Here is a 15,579-nt window from a genome sequence, read left to right as displayed (position 1 = left end):
CTCTGGCTATAAAATTGGACTATACAAGCTACTTAAGGGCAGATGAAAGGCATACAGCAGGTGTAGCACCATTTCCCCAGAAGACTGCAGTTGTACAAAACTTGCAGTCAAGTATTTTTCTGGTAGAGCAAAATTAATAAGAATAAACTCATTTGAGGATCGCTAAACCTTTCACCAACAGAAAAAAATAGCTGTATGATAGACAACTCCTTCATGAAATACTTTAAATAAGCCCTGGCCCAGGTGTACTCTCTTCAGCTATATATCACTGTGCTGTCACAGACCTGCTAGATGTCTGAAGGTTTCTCCAGGAAGAAGAATCTGAGTGCTCTAGAGCTGTTAATACCTTTTAACTTTACGTTCCCAGCTAGCTTGATTTGCATGTATTGACTCTAGAACTGAGAGTATGAAGCTAATTGCTAACATCCTTATGCACATGCTTTGATGCAGCATAGTAGCTCTTTGTTTCTACCTGACAAGCTCAGTGAGAGAGAAAAGGCTCATACAACAAACTGCTTTTATGGTATGTTGTAGAACTGTTTAGACTTCTGACTGTTTCTGAAGATTATTTGTTTAGGCACTCTTAGTAATATTTGTTTTCTCAATTTTAAGGGATTGACAACATGTAAATATAAGTCACAGGTTCTCTGCTATTCACTGACAGAAAACACATCAAACTATTTGGTACATGTTTACATAACAAATGGATAATATTAGCCTGGGATAATATTTTTGAACATTTGCATTTCGGTGAAATTTGAGCAATAAAAAGGAAAATAAAGTGAGATGGTTTACTAACTGATATACAGATCTTCTATTTTTTAGAAGTAGACACTTATTTTTTTTGCTAATATATTTTCGTTAAAATTAGGTCCTTTCCACTGGCATCTCTGAAGTCAGGTCCAACTATTGTCATGGTCCTAGTATAGTGATGTGAACAAATTAGCGGATATATAAGTTGCAGTAACAGTGTGTTATAGTCCATTATGTTTCTTGGGTAGCTACCAATGACATTAAATGGTAAGTTATGCTTTGTTTTCATTTTCAGTCAGAAGAAACAAAACCATGTATTGAATTTCTTAGATGTATGACAAATTGATTACACAGAATATATTTTCTAGACATCAAGCATAACATGAGTACCAACTTTAATCTTCCTATTCTCTTGCTGTTGCCTGGACACAAGCTTTCTTTAAAGGCCATCAGCCTTCTAAAGCCATTTCTTTCATGGGTAAATAAGTAATTTTGTCAGAGATCAGGCTAGCAATTTAGATTCTGTTCAAGTGCCTAGATTTATACATTCTCTCTTAATTTTCCATGTTTTAACCTTATATCCCCTGTGAAAGGCTGCCTCCTAAGCAGCAGTGTACTCAGGAGACCACACTAATTTTAAAAATTCTGTGTTAGAATTAATAATTTAAGATTATATGGGTTGTAGGCAGGTTATGCAGGCCTTCTGTGTGAACTGTAGAAAAGCATTTGCTATTTATCTGTCTGAAGAAGAATATGAGGAAACCTAGAGGTTATCTGTGTTTGAGTTATTGATTTTTATTTTTTTCCAGGAAGAGCAGTTGGTTATTCCTGAGTCATACAGGAATTCGAGTCAGACTTTAAAACCTTTCTCGTGGAAAGCCAATGAAAATATGATTGTTAAAGTCTCCTCTTTTTCCAAGCATCCAAATGACTCTGGGGCAACACAGTAAATGTCACTATTACTTCAGGACATGGTTGAGAAATTTTGCATAATGAGACCCACTTCTGATTTTTTCATTAGTTATGCATAGCTGTAGTAACGCAAAACTATGCCTCAAATAAAATCTATTGCCATAGGTTAGCTGATTACATGAGTATGTCTTTCTCCTAAATTATGGTTCCTCTCTTTATAATGACCAATGCTGCAGGCTTCTATTGACTGTTAGAACAACTATTTCATGCAAGTGCATCAGCTGTAAATTTTAAATTTTTAATATGCCAGGAATCACATTTGTAAAAGAAAAACAGACCATGCATGAAATTTCCCACTACAAAGTAGTACAAAGTGATTTCACTGAGAAGGTTACTATAATTTCAAAGGAAAAGTGGAGATAAGCTTGCTAGTCATCCTTTTATTGTCAGCAGGCAGCAATCCTCACATTGATTTTGTTCTTGATGTCATCTCATGAATGCTTGACTTTGTTTTATGCCTGGGTAGGTAAAAAATTTCCACAAAATGACCAACTCTCACACCTCTGATAAGTGAAATATGATAATGTAGAGGGAATAGGAACTCTTTCTAAATCACACCCTACCCCTAGGAAAGCTGCATAGTAAAGGCAAGATGGTTTCTTTTGTGGCCTGACATTTATTAGCTTCTGTGAGATGGGATTATCAAGCAAAGCATACAGCCAAAGATGCCATCCTCTTTTAATATTGTTCTGCTCTTGTCAAGTTCCTAAACTGGAGTGTCCTGACATGTTCTTAGGTCCTAGCAGAGATCTTGCCTTTCACAAAAACTGGCTGCCATGGCCAAGAGAGACAAAGAATGCTTTATCTATTAAGAGTAAGAAAAAAAAAGGAACTTCTGGATGTGCTAATGTAACAATGCCAAGACTCAAAATATGGAACTGACCAAATAGAAATTTTATGAAGAGGTTTAAAATTCTGTACAGGCAAATCTTTCCTTTTGGTCTCCCAGGACTGTGAGGTCTCCAAGGAATGTAAGTGGAGAAAATGTTAACGAATCAAGTTGACTGCTCTTTTTGAGAAATAAATTTTTTTTTTTTCTTTAAATCCAGTCCCCCAAATTCTCCAGGGGTATAAGATCAATTTATCATTTGTCATATCCAGATGGTAAGTAAATGAACAGTTTCACCATTGGGCTTGCTATCCAAAATATTCCTGGAGGAATATAAATGAATGCATCATTTGCATTGGCCAGATGGCAATTCAGAAGAAAATTCCATGTTCTAGTAACTACGCAGCTTCTATATCACATAGATCTATTCTGGCTTATTTTGGTTCACCAGCTGAAGCAAGAGCCACAGAAGATTGAAAGTGTGAGTGTCAGGATTTACTTGAACCAGTGTTCAATTTTTGTTTTTCTAGCAGAAGCAACACTGATGTATCAGTAAATACTTGTCTGTGAAACTGGGAGTCTTCATCTAATGACAGGAGATCTATTTAGTAGCAGATAAATTTGCATCAGAACACATATAAGCAATTTATATAAATATTTAAAAAATTTTATAAGAAAAATACTAATATTTATCTTCATATTGATTGCCTTTAAAACTGTTACTGTGCTCAAGTATTTCATTTACCTAAAAGCACCATGGTTCCCAGTTTTATCAAATCTGTATTATTAACAATTATAGATATTTTATAGAAAATATATCAAAACATCAGCCCATCTCTTATACGTTGGGAATTATCTGTGTCTTGATGTCACAGGTAAAAATTATGCTGCTTCTTGTTTCAGTGAAAAAGAGTTTTAATGGATAATTGTTTTATAACCTTGGGGAATATATGGTTTCTCAGCTGCCTATAAAGATGATGGGAGATTGTTTTGACATATGAAATAAAAGATTTAATTAAAATGTATTATCAGGTAACTAATTTAATTTAAGCATTTCAACCTGAGTGTAAAAAGATGCATTAAGAATTAGCCAAGAGGTTTCTGATATTTGGCTTTCTTATCTAAGACTTCTTAAGAGTAAAGTTACTTCTTTTACATTAAAATATTCAGCTGCTCTGAGAATGGCTAGTAATTCCTTTTCTATATTTTCTGCAAATATAAATTCTGTAAATCTGAAGTAGGGACTTCCAAGGTACTTGAAGCTGGAAGCCACGATAAATAGGAACAGTGTGAGATTTTTTAGTTACTGCTTAATGATAAATTTGACTACCTGGAGAACTACACACAAATTTTAAAGCTATTTAACTTAAATCTAAGGCTATTTACCATGGTTTGCTCATTTTCTGGGGACCAAGATGGTGGTCCTGTAGTAAGTACTTGAGAAAATCACCCTTCATTTTATGCCTGCTTCAAATGGAAAGTTGCATTTGTTGCTGTCTAATCACTTCCTCCTGTGATTGTGGTCTGCTTTCATGGGTATCAGAAGTAGTGTATGTACAAGACAGTTGATCCTTTCTTATAGGCAAGTTAAGAAAAGTGCATTTATTGCATACTAAGGTCTGAACTGGAAAAGGACGATATTTTAAGAGAAATTTAAAAGAAAAATATGTAATTATTCTGTGTATATCTTTCAAAATGTCAGGGTCTTTTAAAAAGTGCGAAAGGCCACAAGCAGATTTTTTTTTAGGATTCTGTTTTAAATCAAAATTTGAAATAAATTTAGTAACTTTTAAGTTCTGTGCTTTTTATTTTGTCCCTTCTTTTTTCTGACTGTGCTCCATTTCTTACAACATAGTTTCTAATTTTCTAAACCACAAGGTATATTCAAAGAGGAGCTGTTTGTGTGAAGTAAATATTTCAGATAACTACTACCGTTTTCCCTCTCCCAACTGCTTTCAAAAGCTGTACCTTCTTTTAAACCATACTGAAATTTATTTCTAGCCCAATATTAATTTCTTAAAATGTAGTAGTTTGCATTATTTTTTTATATGAGATCTATGGAGTTACAGTAATTGGATAGCATTCTATTCCTGATTAAGTAAATCAAAAAACTAAACTTGACTGGCTTCTTTAGGGCCTGGGTTATATCCATTATAGGAAGGAAAGCTTAGTGCCTGACTTAAAACATACAGAAAATACTAAGCACAAGAGTCATTGATAGTTTCAAATGTTTTTGAAATTATTTCCTCCTTCTCTAATTATACATAGAATAGTTAGCTTAGGCAGCTAAATGTTGGTATGGTGCACAATGCTTGTATTGTAAAAGTAGCTACAAAACATTGCTATATTAAACTTGTCTAACACTCACTATGAAGAGTTAATACAACCTTAATTTATTAATATTATTAACTAAATTGTATATGTTGTGGAGGGCAGCATGCAAGACATTCATGAGTAGTGAAGTACTGAAAGAAACATCAGTGTTTGCCTCAACTCATTTTGTGTTCATCAGGAAGCTTATATATGACTTCCAAAGTCAATGGCTAATCTGGGAAACTTTTCTTATGCCACCACAGGAGCATGAGATTCTGCTGTTGAAATGCCATGAGAGCTGCATTCACAGCTGAAGGGAAGCATTCTCTCTCAACTGGTTACATTCTCAAGTTGAAATGCATTTCTGACTTTCAAGTACTTGTTTATGCAACAAAAACCAAACCCAAACAAACATTTTATAATACTTGGGGAAAGAAGTACTGCCATTGATACACACCTGATGTACTTTTGTGATGATTGCTAATCTGTTTTTTAGCCTGTCTTGGTCTGAATGGTCAATCCAAACTAATGCTGCAAAAATCTTAATACCAATCACTCTTATATTGTTGGATCTTATAATAACATAGAGGAAGCCTGTTTTTGTATTTTCATAGAACATCTCTGAAGAGAAGTTAATGTCAGAAAAGCAATTACTCAATCTCTGTGTAATTAAATACATAGAATAATTAATATTTTATTTTTATAGTGAACTTATCCTATCCAGCATTGATATTGATGCAACTGGAGATTGGGAGTGTGTAGTCAACAATTCCTATGGAAACACCACTAAACAAGTAGAAATTGTGGTACTTGAAACGGCTGCACCCTACTGCCCTGCAGAAATAGTTATTAACAACAAGGGAGATTTCAGGTATGATTTTCTGGTTTTGGAGTATGTTTCATATATTAATATAGATACAGACCAAATTCCTGTTTATATGATACTACAGTGTCAGTTATGGAGATGTCACTTATTTTACTTGTCATTTTAATCTAATATAGTAGGAAGGAGGAGCACTGTGTGATTTTTATGAGAAATGGCTGCTAGCGATTCAAGAGCACCAGCGGTCTGTGAAAGTCGGAGAATCTTTCTTCTAATTCCTCAGTTTCAGATTATGGATAATTTTGAAAGAAGTAGCCTCTTTTACACCTAAATGAGAGAGGATTTGAAGTTGTACTTGGTCTTTTCTAAATTATAGAATATGATACCACTGCATTAAAGCATTAAAAAAATCAATCTTCAGTACTTTTCTAATCTATTCAAGTTCTGCTGTTTTTGTGCAGCTGACATTAAAGATAATAACATAAAACTTAGTAAAATATTTCACTGAAGGGAATCAAAATAGCAAGTAAAACTACTTAGTAAAACAAATAGATAGTTTGAGGTGAGCTTAAGGACACACGCAGTTCCACCAATATATCACATAATCAGGGAACACAGCAGTCCTGCCATCTGAATCTGAGACTTTGCAGAGTTTAGTTAACTAAATGTGACTTTTGTTTCATCTGTACTTTTATCTACTTATGTTGGTGCATTTTTTAAAACTGAAATCCCCAAATACTGAAAAACAAATTAAGGATTCTGTAGAATTTGCTATTGGTTTCATTTAGCTCTTAAATGCTCCAATGTTATGCATAAAGCTCTTAAACAAAATATAATTACCTGCTTGACAATAACACTGATGTATGATGGCACTCCCATTGAGGTAATCAAAAAGGCAATTTGTTACCAAGTCAATAGTAATAAGAATTCAGCTTGAATAGTTAATGAAAGAAAAAAAAAATAGATGACAGGTGAAGCTTCTTTTAAACACCAGAAACTTCTGCAAATCCTTCTGACCTGAAAGCGTCTCTTCATATTTAACGTTACCTATAAACCTTTTTCAAAGGCCTTTTTCTAGTACTTGTGTTTGAATAAAATTAATTATTAGAAATAAATGGAGAAACCAAGTCACATAATCCGTTTTCTCTTTAATATAAAGCAACTTTATGCTTTGTTAATATTGATTTCAGTGAATATACCATATTTGATGGACCTGTATGTATATACATTTTTAATCCATACATACGTATTAAAATCTATTAGAGATCTTTGACAATCTCAGCTATAGATTCTTTTGTCATCACAAAACTGCCATTGTGTTTTCTCACAGTTGATGTGTTTAAATGTATTTTAATTAGATCTTTTAAAATATGTCCTATCAGATAATGTATACTCAATATTTATAGATGACAACTCTATGACGTTCTTGTTTTTTGCCGTCAAAGGACATATTTTTCTTCATAAATAAATATATAATTTCTACAGACTGCACAAACTAATACCAGGGGCATTTTTGGTCATTTTATAGAAATCAAAAGAACATGGGTGCCTCTTTTTCACTCCCACTGATCATCTTTATAGAAATACATATAAATTTATTGTTTATGTCTATCAAAAGGATGCTGAGTCTTTAGGCCCTTTTTGCACTTATAAAGAATTTATCAGACTTAAACTCAGCATTAGTACTTGAAGTTTTTCCAAAGTTTTATCCTCAGAAATGCAGCTATCACACCAGTAATTTTTTTTGTGAAGGTCTTTAATAATAACATAGCGAGTATGTAAGTAGAAGAGAGTTGAACCACAAAAGAAAAGCTAGAAAGAACTGTTTTATTGGGCAAAAAGAGAAAAAAGCATCACCTCTTAGGGAAGTGTTCCTTTCAGGTGACCAACCTAGGTGGTATTTATAATTGCACAGGGCAGTAAGAATTAGGTGCTGTGAGCCAGAATGAACTGCTTTTATGTAAGAAGAGTTTTTCTCTATCATGGACACATTTTGGTTTTGAGCACCCTGTAGGATCATTCTGAAAGACAATTGGTAATGTTTTTCTGTCCTATCATTCCTATTCATAAAGGCCAAATTCTGTTACCTGTGCTAATACTAGCTTCAGAATTGTCTCTTTAGTTTTACTTTTGAGGTGTGGCCCAATTGCATTAATGTAGATGGTCTACTAAAAATAGTATTTCAGGACAGAGGCAAAAGGAGAATTTACTCTTGTACATACTTCATACTTTTTGTGAACCCCCTTTCATGTTTTATTTTGCATCAACTGTTTTACATCACAAAATGAATTATTCCAGTGACAGTTAGCTGTGACATATAAAAAAATTTTTCTTCTTACCTTTTCTTTGCTTGAAATGAGAAAAACTTGCATAGCCCAAAACCTGTCAGTTTATTGTGTGACAGTATTCAAGTGGATTTGCTTTATATAACCAAGAGGGTCTAATATATGTGTTGGAACAAAGGTGCACTGTCAAGGTGGTTTCACTGGCAGGCAGAATATTTTTATGATTGGTCAGGTTCAGTCATTTCATCAGTGCAATTAAAGAAAGAACCACATCATTTTCAGACATGCTGACTTTTTGATGATATGCTTCTGGTTTTATTTGATTTTCCCCAATTACCTGATCCTGCTATGTTCATACTAGCCTGGAAATGTCAGCGGATTTGGTACCAAAAGAAATAGAACCCAGTTGTGCCATTCTAGAGAATGCAGCAGATACACAGAAAAAGAGTATTGCATAATAGACCCATGAACACAATAGAACTATTCTGGCTACTTTTGATTTATAGTTAAGATTTCAAAGCCTGTTTTTGAATCAAAATAAATAAATAAGATATACCTAAATAGTTAATTTTTGAGGGCTAGATCCTTCCTCCTCCATGAGACACAACCTCAGCTGAAATTTTGTTTATTGATTTCTGATGCATTCAGGAATTTATGCTTTTTGGGACATTGTGGCAGAAAGGGCTTTGTAGTGTTGGGCCTAAACAAATTTTTTGCACTGACTTTTTGAGCACTTACCCTTTGAGCACTTAGTAATCGGTTGGGGGTTTTTAGCTTTATGGACTAACTGCTCTTCTTGGTGCAATATGAAAAGATGAATGTAAAGAAAATGTCAACCATATAGTTTCCAGCACCTTACACCTTCCTGGAATGAATGCAGAATTAACATGTGGCCAACCAGACTCGAACCTCTATGATTTTGATATTTTCCAAGGAAAAAAAAAAAAAGTAATTTATTATGGAACATAATGAGATAAAATTTAAAATAGCCTTTTGTCTCATATATTCTGCATATTGCTGCTATATTGTAAGTTGCCTGTAAATAAGATGTTTCACATTTCAATGTTTTATTATCATGTCATTCATAGATGGCCCAAAACTTTGGCTGGGATAACAGCTTACCATCCCTGTCTTCAATATTCATTTAATTCCATTGCCTTTCACAATGGTGCGGAAGAGTCCAAGGCATGGCGTAAATGTAATCGAACTGGACGTTGGGATGAAGAAAACTATTCTGAATGTCCTTATTCACAAGAAGTAACTCAAGTTCTTCATGCTTTTAGTCAGGTAACATTATGAAATCCAGATCTTCCCTTCTCTAGTTCTGATTTCATTGAACAGCTCACAAGAAAGTGTCTGGTCAACCGCAAGTCTGAGATAGCTAGGCTTTTAGCAACATGTTTCATTTGAAAGACAGAGTGTTTGCTAATTGAAGTTGTAGTAGGAAAAAGTGGACAGCATTTATTGCTTTTATTTTCATTTTTTTCCCTCTCTATGTGCCTGGAGTCTAGATGATGATTAATAATATTGGCAGGGTGATCAGTGCTTCATTTCAGTTTCCTCATGCCTTCCCCTAATGCATTTGTACCAGAAAGGGGTGGATTTCTCTTGAAATCCCGTATCAAAGTTTTGTCAGCTGAAGTGCCTTTCCTCATTGCCATTGTCCATAATATATTTAAAAGAGCTGCAGAATGAAGCCTGCTTTAGAATGCCTTCTCAATGTCTTCCAAAACAGCAGTACTTTAAATGATTTTGAATGGATAAGTGAAATGGAGAAGAGATTAAAAAGTCAATGTATAGAAATTATTGAGGAAAAAAGAGCATAATGGGGAAAAACACAGGGGATGACACAGACCTGTAACTGCTATACTGAGTTTTATCACTTCAGTTTCCTTGGCAGTTCTTCCAGTAGTGCTAGGTAGCATCACAGAAAGTTTGTTTTCAGATATGTTCATACTTAAATAATGGCTATATAAAGAGAGACAGTAGAACTATAGGATAATAGGGTAAAAAATAAAATAATTAAATTTGGAAGGAAGATCTCTAGAATCCAGTCCATTCTCCTGCTCAAAGCAAGGTAATCAATGAGGTTAGGCCAGGTTTCTCAGGGATTTCACCACTCTGGGTTTCCACAACCTCTGGGGGTAACCTGCTCAAATACATGGCTTTCCTCATGGCAGAAAATATTTTCTTCATAACCATTTATACGAATGTGTGTGATCTCTAGTTTTTAGAAGAGAACAAAGCTAGCTAATTTATTACACCTAATAATTCTGATGTATTTTCAGATGCACATCAATTTGACAACCGTGCTTGAATTTTCCCGCCAGCTGACAGCCTACACAAGAGGTGCTTCCCACTTTGCAGATAAAATGGATGTAATATATTTGGCTTATATCATGGAAAAGTTAATCGTCTTCGTGGATGCAGTTGAAGATGTAAGATATCTTCTCTATACTGAAAAAAGTATCACTTAGAAGTGAAGTCTTCACATATGGCCCTGTACTTAATATATGCAGGAACACACTGAAGAGTAGCTTCGAAAACTGATTGCTGGTGTTCTGATTGCAGATGTTCTGCATATACCATGTTGTGTTTCTTTATGCCAGAAAGGACAACTAAGCCACCTCATCTGACTGACAAAGGCACTGCTGCTTAGGAATAAAATTTTATTTTCAATAAGCCCCTTTTAAAATTTTCTTTCTAATTTTAATTTCTACCGTGTATAATATCAGAATGACCTCACCAAGGTGCCTCTCCTTCTGGCCGCTGGGGTTCCACATGCTTCTTTTGTTTTCTCCATTTCATCAGGATGTTTGAAAGCATTTATGAGTATTCCTTCATGTGAAGAGGAGAAAATGTGTCTGCAAGTACAACTTCTTTTAGAAACTTTTAGCATAATGTATGAAATTTTTACATGGAAACCTAATCAGAGAGTTATGCAAACCCTATTGGTAAAAATTCTGGCTCTGGGGGCTGTAACAGTTAACATTTTAGTGCCAATTTGAGAATGCCTCCAGCTCAATAGATGCCAGATCTAAAGTGAATTTTTAAGTGATCTCTAAGAATCATGTTTCAAAGCTACAATGTATTTTGACTCAAAGTCCTGATAAGATCTTACTGCTTCCTGACAAGACAAACATTTACCATCGAAAAGGAACAGTTGGTTTTATCTATAAAACCTCTTTGTTTTTCTAGGAGCTGATCCATTAAAACTGACCACCATCTCTAATATTTCAATTTATTTATATCACCTTTCAAATAGGTTTCAGTTTCTGGTTTGCAGTTTTGAAACATCTGTGTCTCCAACACTTGTCTCTACATTTCTTACTTGATAATTCTTCTGTTTTGAGCTTAACCCTGTTTTTATATGTCAAGTTTCCTAGATAGGTTCCTTGTCAATAGAGTTCTTTACTAATATCAATTTCTTAATTCTCATTCTTAAAGTACAAAAATACATGTGAAGTTAAAGTGTCAGTAATTTCACACAGGAGGCTTCATTCATGTTATTATAAGTAGGATTGAACTTCACTGAATACAAAGCCACATATGTGCAAATGTACATTAGTATGGAATTGACTAGCAGCTGAAACAACAGTTATAAAACCATTAGAAATTAATGAAAATACATACACAGAGGTTTTCTATTATTTATCAAAGTAATTGAAAAAACATTTTAGTTAAACTAGTACAGTTTCTGCACATCCTCTCTAGGGAGTGTCACCCCCAATCAGCACAGGATTATTCATTTTGGTACAATTAAGTGGTACTTTGTCCTATCTGGTGATTTACCTCTCAAACAAGAGACTTCCAACAGATGCAATGGGGTCATATTTGCATTATACTACAACATTTTGCCAGGCTGATGTACACATATTACCCAAATTTTTGAAATTTTTAATGCTGTGACTTCTCCTTAATGCATTTGATTATGATATCACAGAATCACAGAATATTAGAGGTTGGAAGGGACCTCTGAAGATCATCAAGTCCAATGCTGCTGACAGAGCAGGACGAAAAAAAATCAACCAAAAATCAACCAAAACCCACCAACTAGGGCAGATCACTCAGAAAGGCATCCAGATAGGTCTTGAAAGTCTCCAGAGAAGGAGACTCCACAATCTCTCTGGGGAGCCTGTTCCAGTGCTCTGTAACCCTCACAGTAAAGAAGTTCTTCCTCATGTTGAGATGGAACTTCCTATGCTCAAGTTTGAACCACTTGCCCCTTGTTCTACCACAGGGCACAAGAGAATATAAATTACTTCCTCTTCTTATTTCTCTACTTTTGTATATCTATAGACTATTGTTTTGCTCTCAGTAAATTACTGCTTAGCTGATTGGTTTATGCTTTGATAATTTCTCATTAATCACTCCAGTCTCTTAATGCATTTTATTATTATTAATATCGATAAATCTGTCACATTGTCTAAAGCCATCTAGAATTATATACCAAATATGTTCTTAAAAACCATATTAAATATTTCAGGAACAGTAGCATAAAATTTCACATATAGTCTCATGTTTTCTGTGTACCTTGCTATGCATGAAAAATGTATGTATTTTTATTGAAAATGCAGAACTAATTTTTTTCACTGTTGTTGAATTTATTTTTCTCCTTCCCACTGAATTTGCCACATTGTTTCTATTAGTTGGACTTTTTAGCCTCTTGAACTTCTCTTTATCTGTATTACTTTCAGTCATGGGGTTTTTTTCTCTTCTGTATACATTTTTATTCAGGTTTCTTTATGACAATCTTGTATATTTCCGGCATACATTTGCCTTCAAAAATAATGCTAATGCTAATTTTGAAATCCTACTCAAGTTTTAGAATTTAAAAAAGTAAGTATTTTCATTTTAATTGAAAATAATGATTAAAAAAAAACCACAGTTGCATTTACTCTTTCTAAATGTAACGTACTAATAAAAAGTTGAAACACATGGTCATACTTACCAAAATCTGCAAAACGTCATCTAGCAAAACAAAGATTTATCACTTTGGGTTAACCACAAAAGTGGATTAAAACATCAAAAGCTATAAACCCACTTTCTGTATAGCCAATGAGATGATACAGGTTTGTACCAGTTACACCTCAGTAACTGTAACATTTATCCCACTATGTCTGTAGCAAAAATGTCTTTCAAACACCTTTTCCCTCTTTCCCACCCCTCCCCTCAAAGGGCCTGAGGTTAAACATGAAGCAGTTCTTTAGAGTCACGTGATCAGTTTTAAGTAGTATAAGAAAGCGGGTGTTAATTCTGGTATTCCATTTCTCACTCAATGAGAGACTCAATTTTTTTTGCGGTGTATCTTGAAGATAAGTTTTACAATTGGAAATAAAAAAGCTTTTCCTTTAAGTCAGTTTCACCTTATTTTTCTTGGTTTTTATTTTTCAGTCCATTGAATTTTCTTAATAAAATCATAACTGTCTGAATGATGGTTACCAAGAGAAATAAGGTGGCTGCTTGCAGTTGTACTCTTGTGTACTCTTTTCCTGTTTTTGTGGGCTTTCCAGACTACCAATTTTGTGTTTTTCTTCCTCCAGGTTGGGGATGCTCTCATTGAAATTGCCAGCAATATAATGTCGGTTGATGACCATGTGTTGTGGATGGCTCAAAAGGAAGACAAAGCCTGCACCAGGATTGTACGATGTGTGGAACACATTGCAAGTCAAATACTGACCAGCAGTACTCAAGTTATATCAAAGGTATTTCATAAAATGAGGAAGCTTTTTGTCAGAATTTGTTTTTAAAATGTCATTTTCCACCACAATTTTTACAACCAAATAGTATCTAGAGAAGTGAGATGGTGTAAACCAGATACACAGCATAGCCTATTTTGTGGATATACTTGGATTCTGTGTCTTTTTCTTTTTAATTCTCCTGAATTCTTTTTTCTTTTTTTTTCTGTTACTGAAGGTATTAAAAAGTGTTTTTTCTTGACTTTGATCTATTGTATTTATTCTTAGAATAAACTGTTAACAACACTATTTTTCTAGTGTTTTTACTATTCACTCAGTTTCTATTGTTCTTACCACTATAGTATATTGGTTTATGTTGAAAGGTCCAAGTTGACTGAATTTCTTAATAAGAGGACAGGTTGCTCCCTTGTTGCTTGAAGATTTTAACATGCTTTTCAGAGAGGATTCTAGACAATACTTGCTTAAAACATTTAGAAAATCATCACAAAAGGTGTATTGTGTCATAAAGTTTACTAATTTGTGGGTAGCTTTAGGTTTTTAGAAGTGAACTGCAGTCTATATAGTTTCTCATTTGAATAATAAGGGGTTCTCATTTGGACATTGAGAAACTGGGGATGTTTTGCCATTTCAACATCTAAATAGCAGAAATGCATCTAAAGCAGAAGCTTGAAACTTATCTTTTTAGAATTTTAACCTTATTTCTTCCTGAGTTGGTTTTCTTGCTTGCTTGATTTTAAACATCCTTTATCATTTCCTCAGTTGCCCACTGCATTTACATGAGCATACTATTTAAATGTAAGTTCGATGTTAGTTTCAATTACAGCACTCAGATGTAAAAGGTTTTTTTTTTAAAAAAAAGGAATTATAGGCTGAGACAAGCGACATAGTGACCTGGGTGCCTTTATTGTACATTTTCAGAAAAGCAGTCTTTCTAACAAAGATAAAAATATATTGCATTCTTTTCTATAGAAAGTTTTTTTTTTTAATTCCCATTTACATAAAGTAATCACATTTGCAACAATTATTTATTTATATTTAATACATAGAGACAATCATGTGCTTCAGAAGTATTTTGCAATCTGACAAGTACAGCAGCTTGGTTCCTTTATGCTTAACAGTCTTCTAAACGCCAAGTGCCAAAGGTAATTTTTTGTCTTGTCACTGCTTCTGGAAACTGTTGATGTTACTGTAAACAGCAATTTTGTGTACTCAAAAGTAGATTGGTGTCACCAGCCTTTCTGCTTCTTACAGTTTTCTGTAGGATAATTAATTTACTGTTGAGTACCATTTGTAAATAAACTAAGCTGTGGAACTTTTCTGGTGCCATCTCATGAAATAGCAAACACTTCTGTTCCTTTGGGAGGCCAGCCAGAAAACTGTCTTGCAGAAATTGCATCTGTTTATTTTATTTTAAACAACAGCAAACAAAAACCCCAAAGTTAGGAAGCTGCTAGCTTTTAATACAAATCCTGACCACTATTAAGTCAGCTGTGTAACATATGCACAACTGTGTTCTCTAGATATTGAAAAGCTACTTGGAGCCATGACTGTTACTGTACATCATTTTGGAAGATAAAAATGTTTTTCCAGTTCCATGAGGTTTTGGAATGACTAATTCCAAGGTCAGAATAACGCCAGGATAGCTACCATCATTTACATCTCCATAAGTTTCACTTGATGTCCTATAGCGTACAATGCAATGGAGTTCAGTTGAGGCCTTGGAGGAGCCTCAGCTTGACATTGGGCCAGAAGGAAGGGGACAGGAGCCCCCTCAGAGGCTCTTGGGGCAACCAGAAAGGCAGATGGTACCCTCAGCAAATAAGAGCTCCCAGGATGGATCTGTATCCCTCAGCACCTCCAAATTAATTTCTCTTCACTATTTTTCTGGGACACTTCTTTGCTCCA

At 34.4% G+C, this 15,579-nt stretch overlaps 1 protein-coding gene across 1 annotated transcript in view; it reads left to right on the top strand.

Annotated features, from left to right (window-relative positions):
• The window catches only part of GPR123 (G protein-coupled receptor 123), a 211,493-nt gene that overhangs the window by 86,873 nt on the left and 109,041 nt on the right, over positions 1 to 15,579 (top strand). Inside the window, exons 7-10 of the mRNA XM_010000051.1 lie at positions 5,574 to 5,738; positions 9,064 to 9,262; positions 10,264 to 10,413; positions 13,519 to 13,680. Of these exons, the coding sequence (XP_009998353.1) occupies positions 5,574 to 5,738; positions 9,064 to 9,262; positions 10,264 to 10,413; positions 13,519 to 13,680 (676 nt within the window). The remainder of the gene's footprint in view (positions 1 to 5,573; positions 5,739 to 9,063; positions 9,263 to 10,263; positions 10,414 to 13,518; positions 13,681 to 15,579) is intronic.

This window comes from Chaetura pelagica, unplaced genomic scaffold (assembly GCF_000747805.2).
Source record: "Chaetura pelagica isolate M959 unplaced genomic scaffold, ChaPel_1.0 scaffold436, whole genome shotgun sequence".
Classification (NCBI taxonomy): domain Eukaryota; kingdom Metazoa; phylum Chordata; class Aves; order Apodiformes; family Apodidae; genus Chaetura; species Chaetura pelagica.
This window is presented reverse-complemented; position numbering and strand designations above follow the sequence as displayed.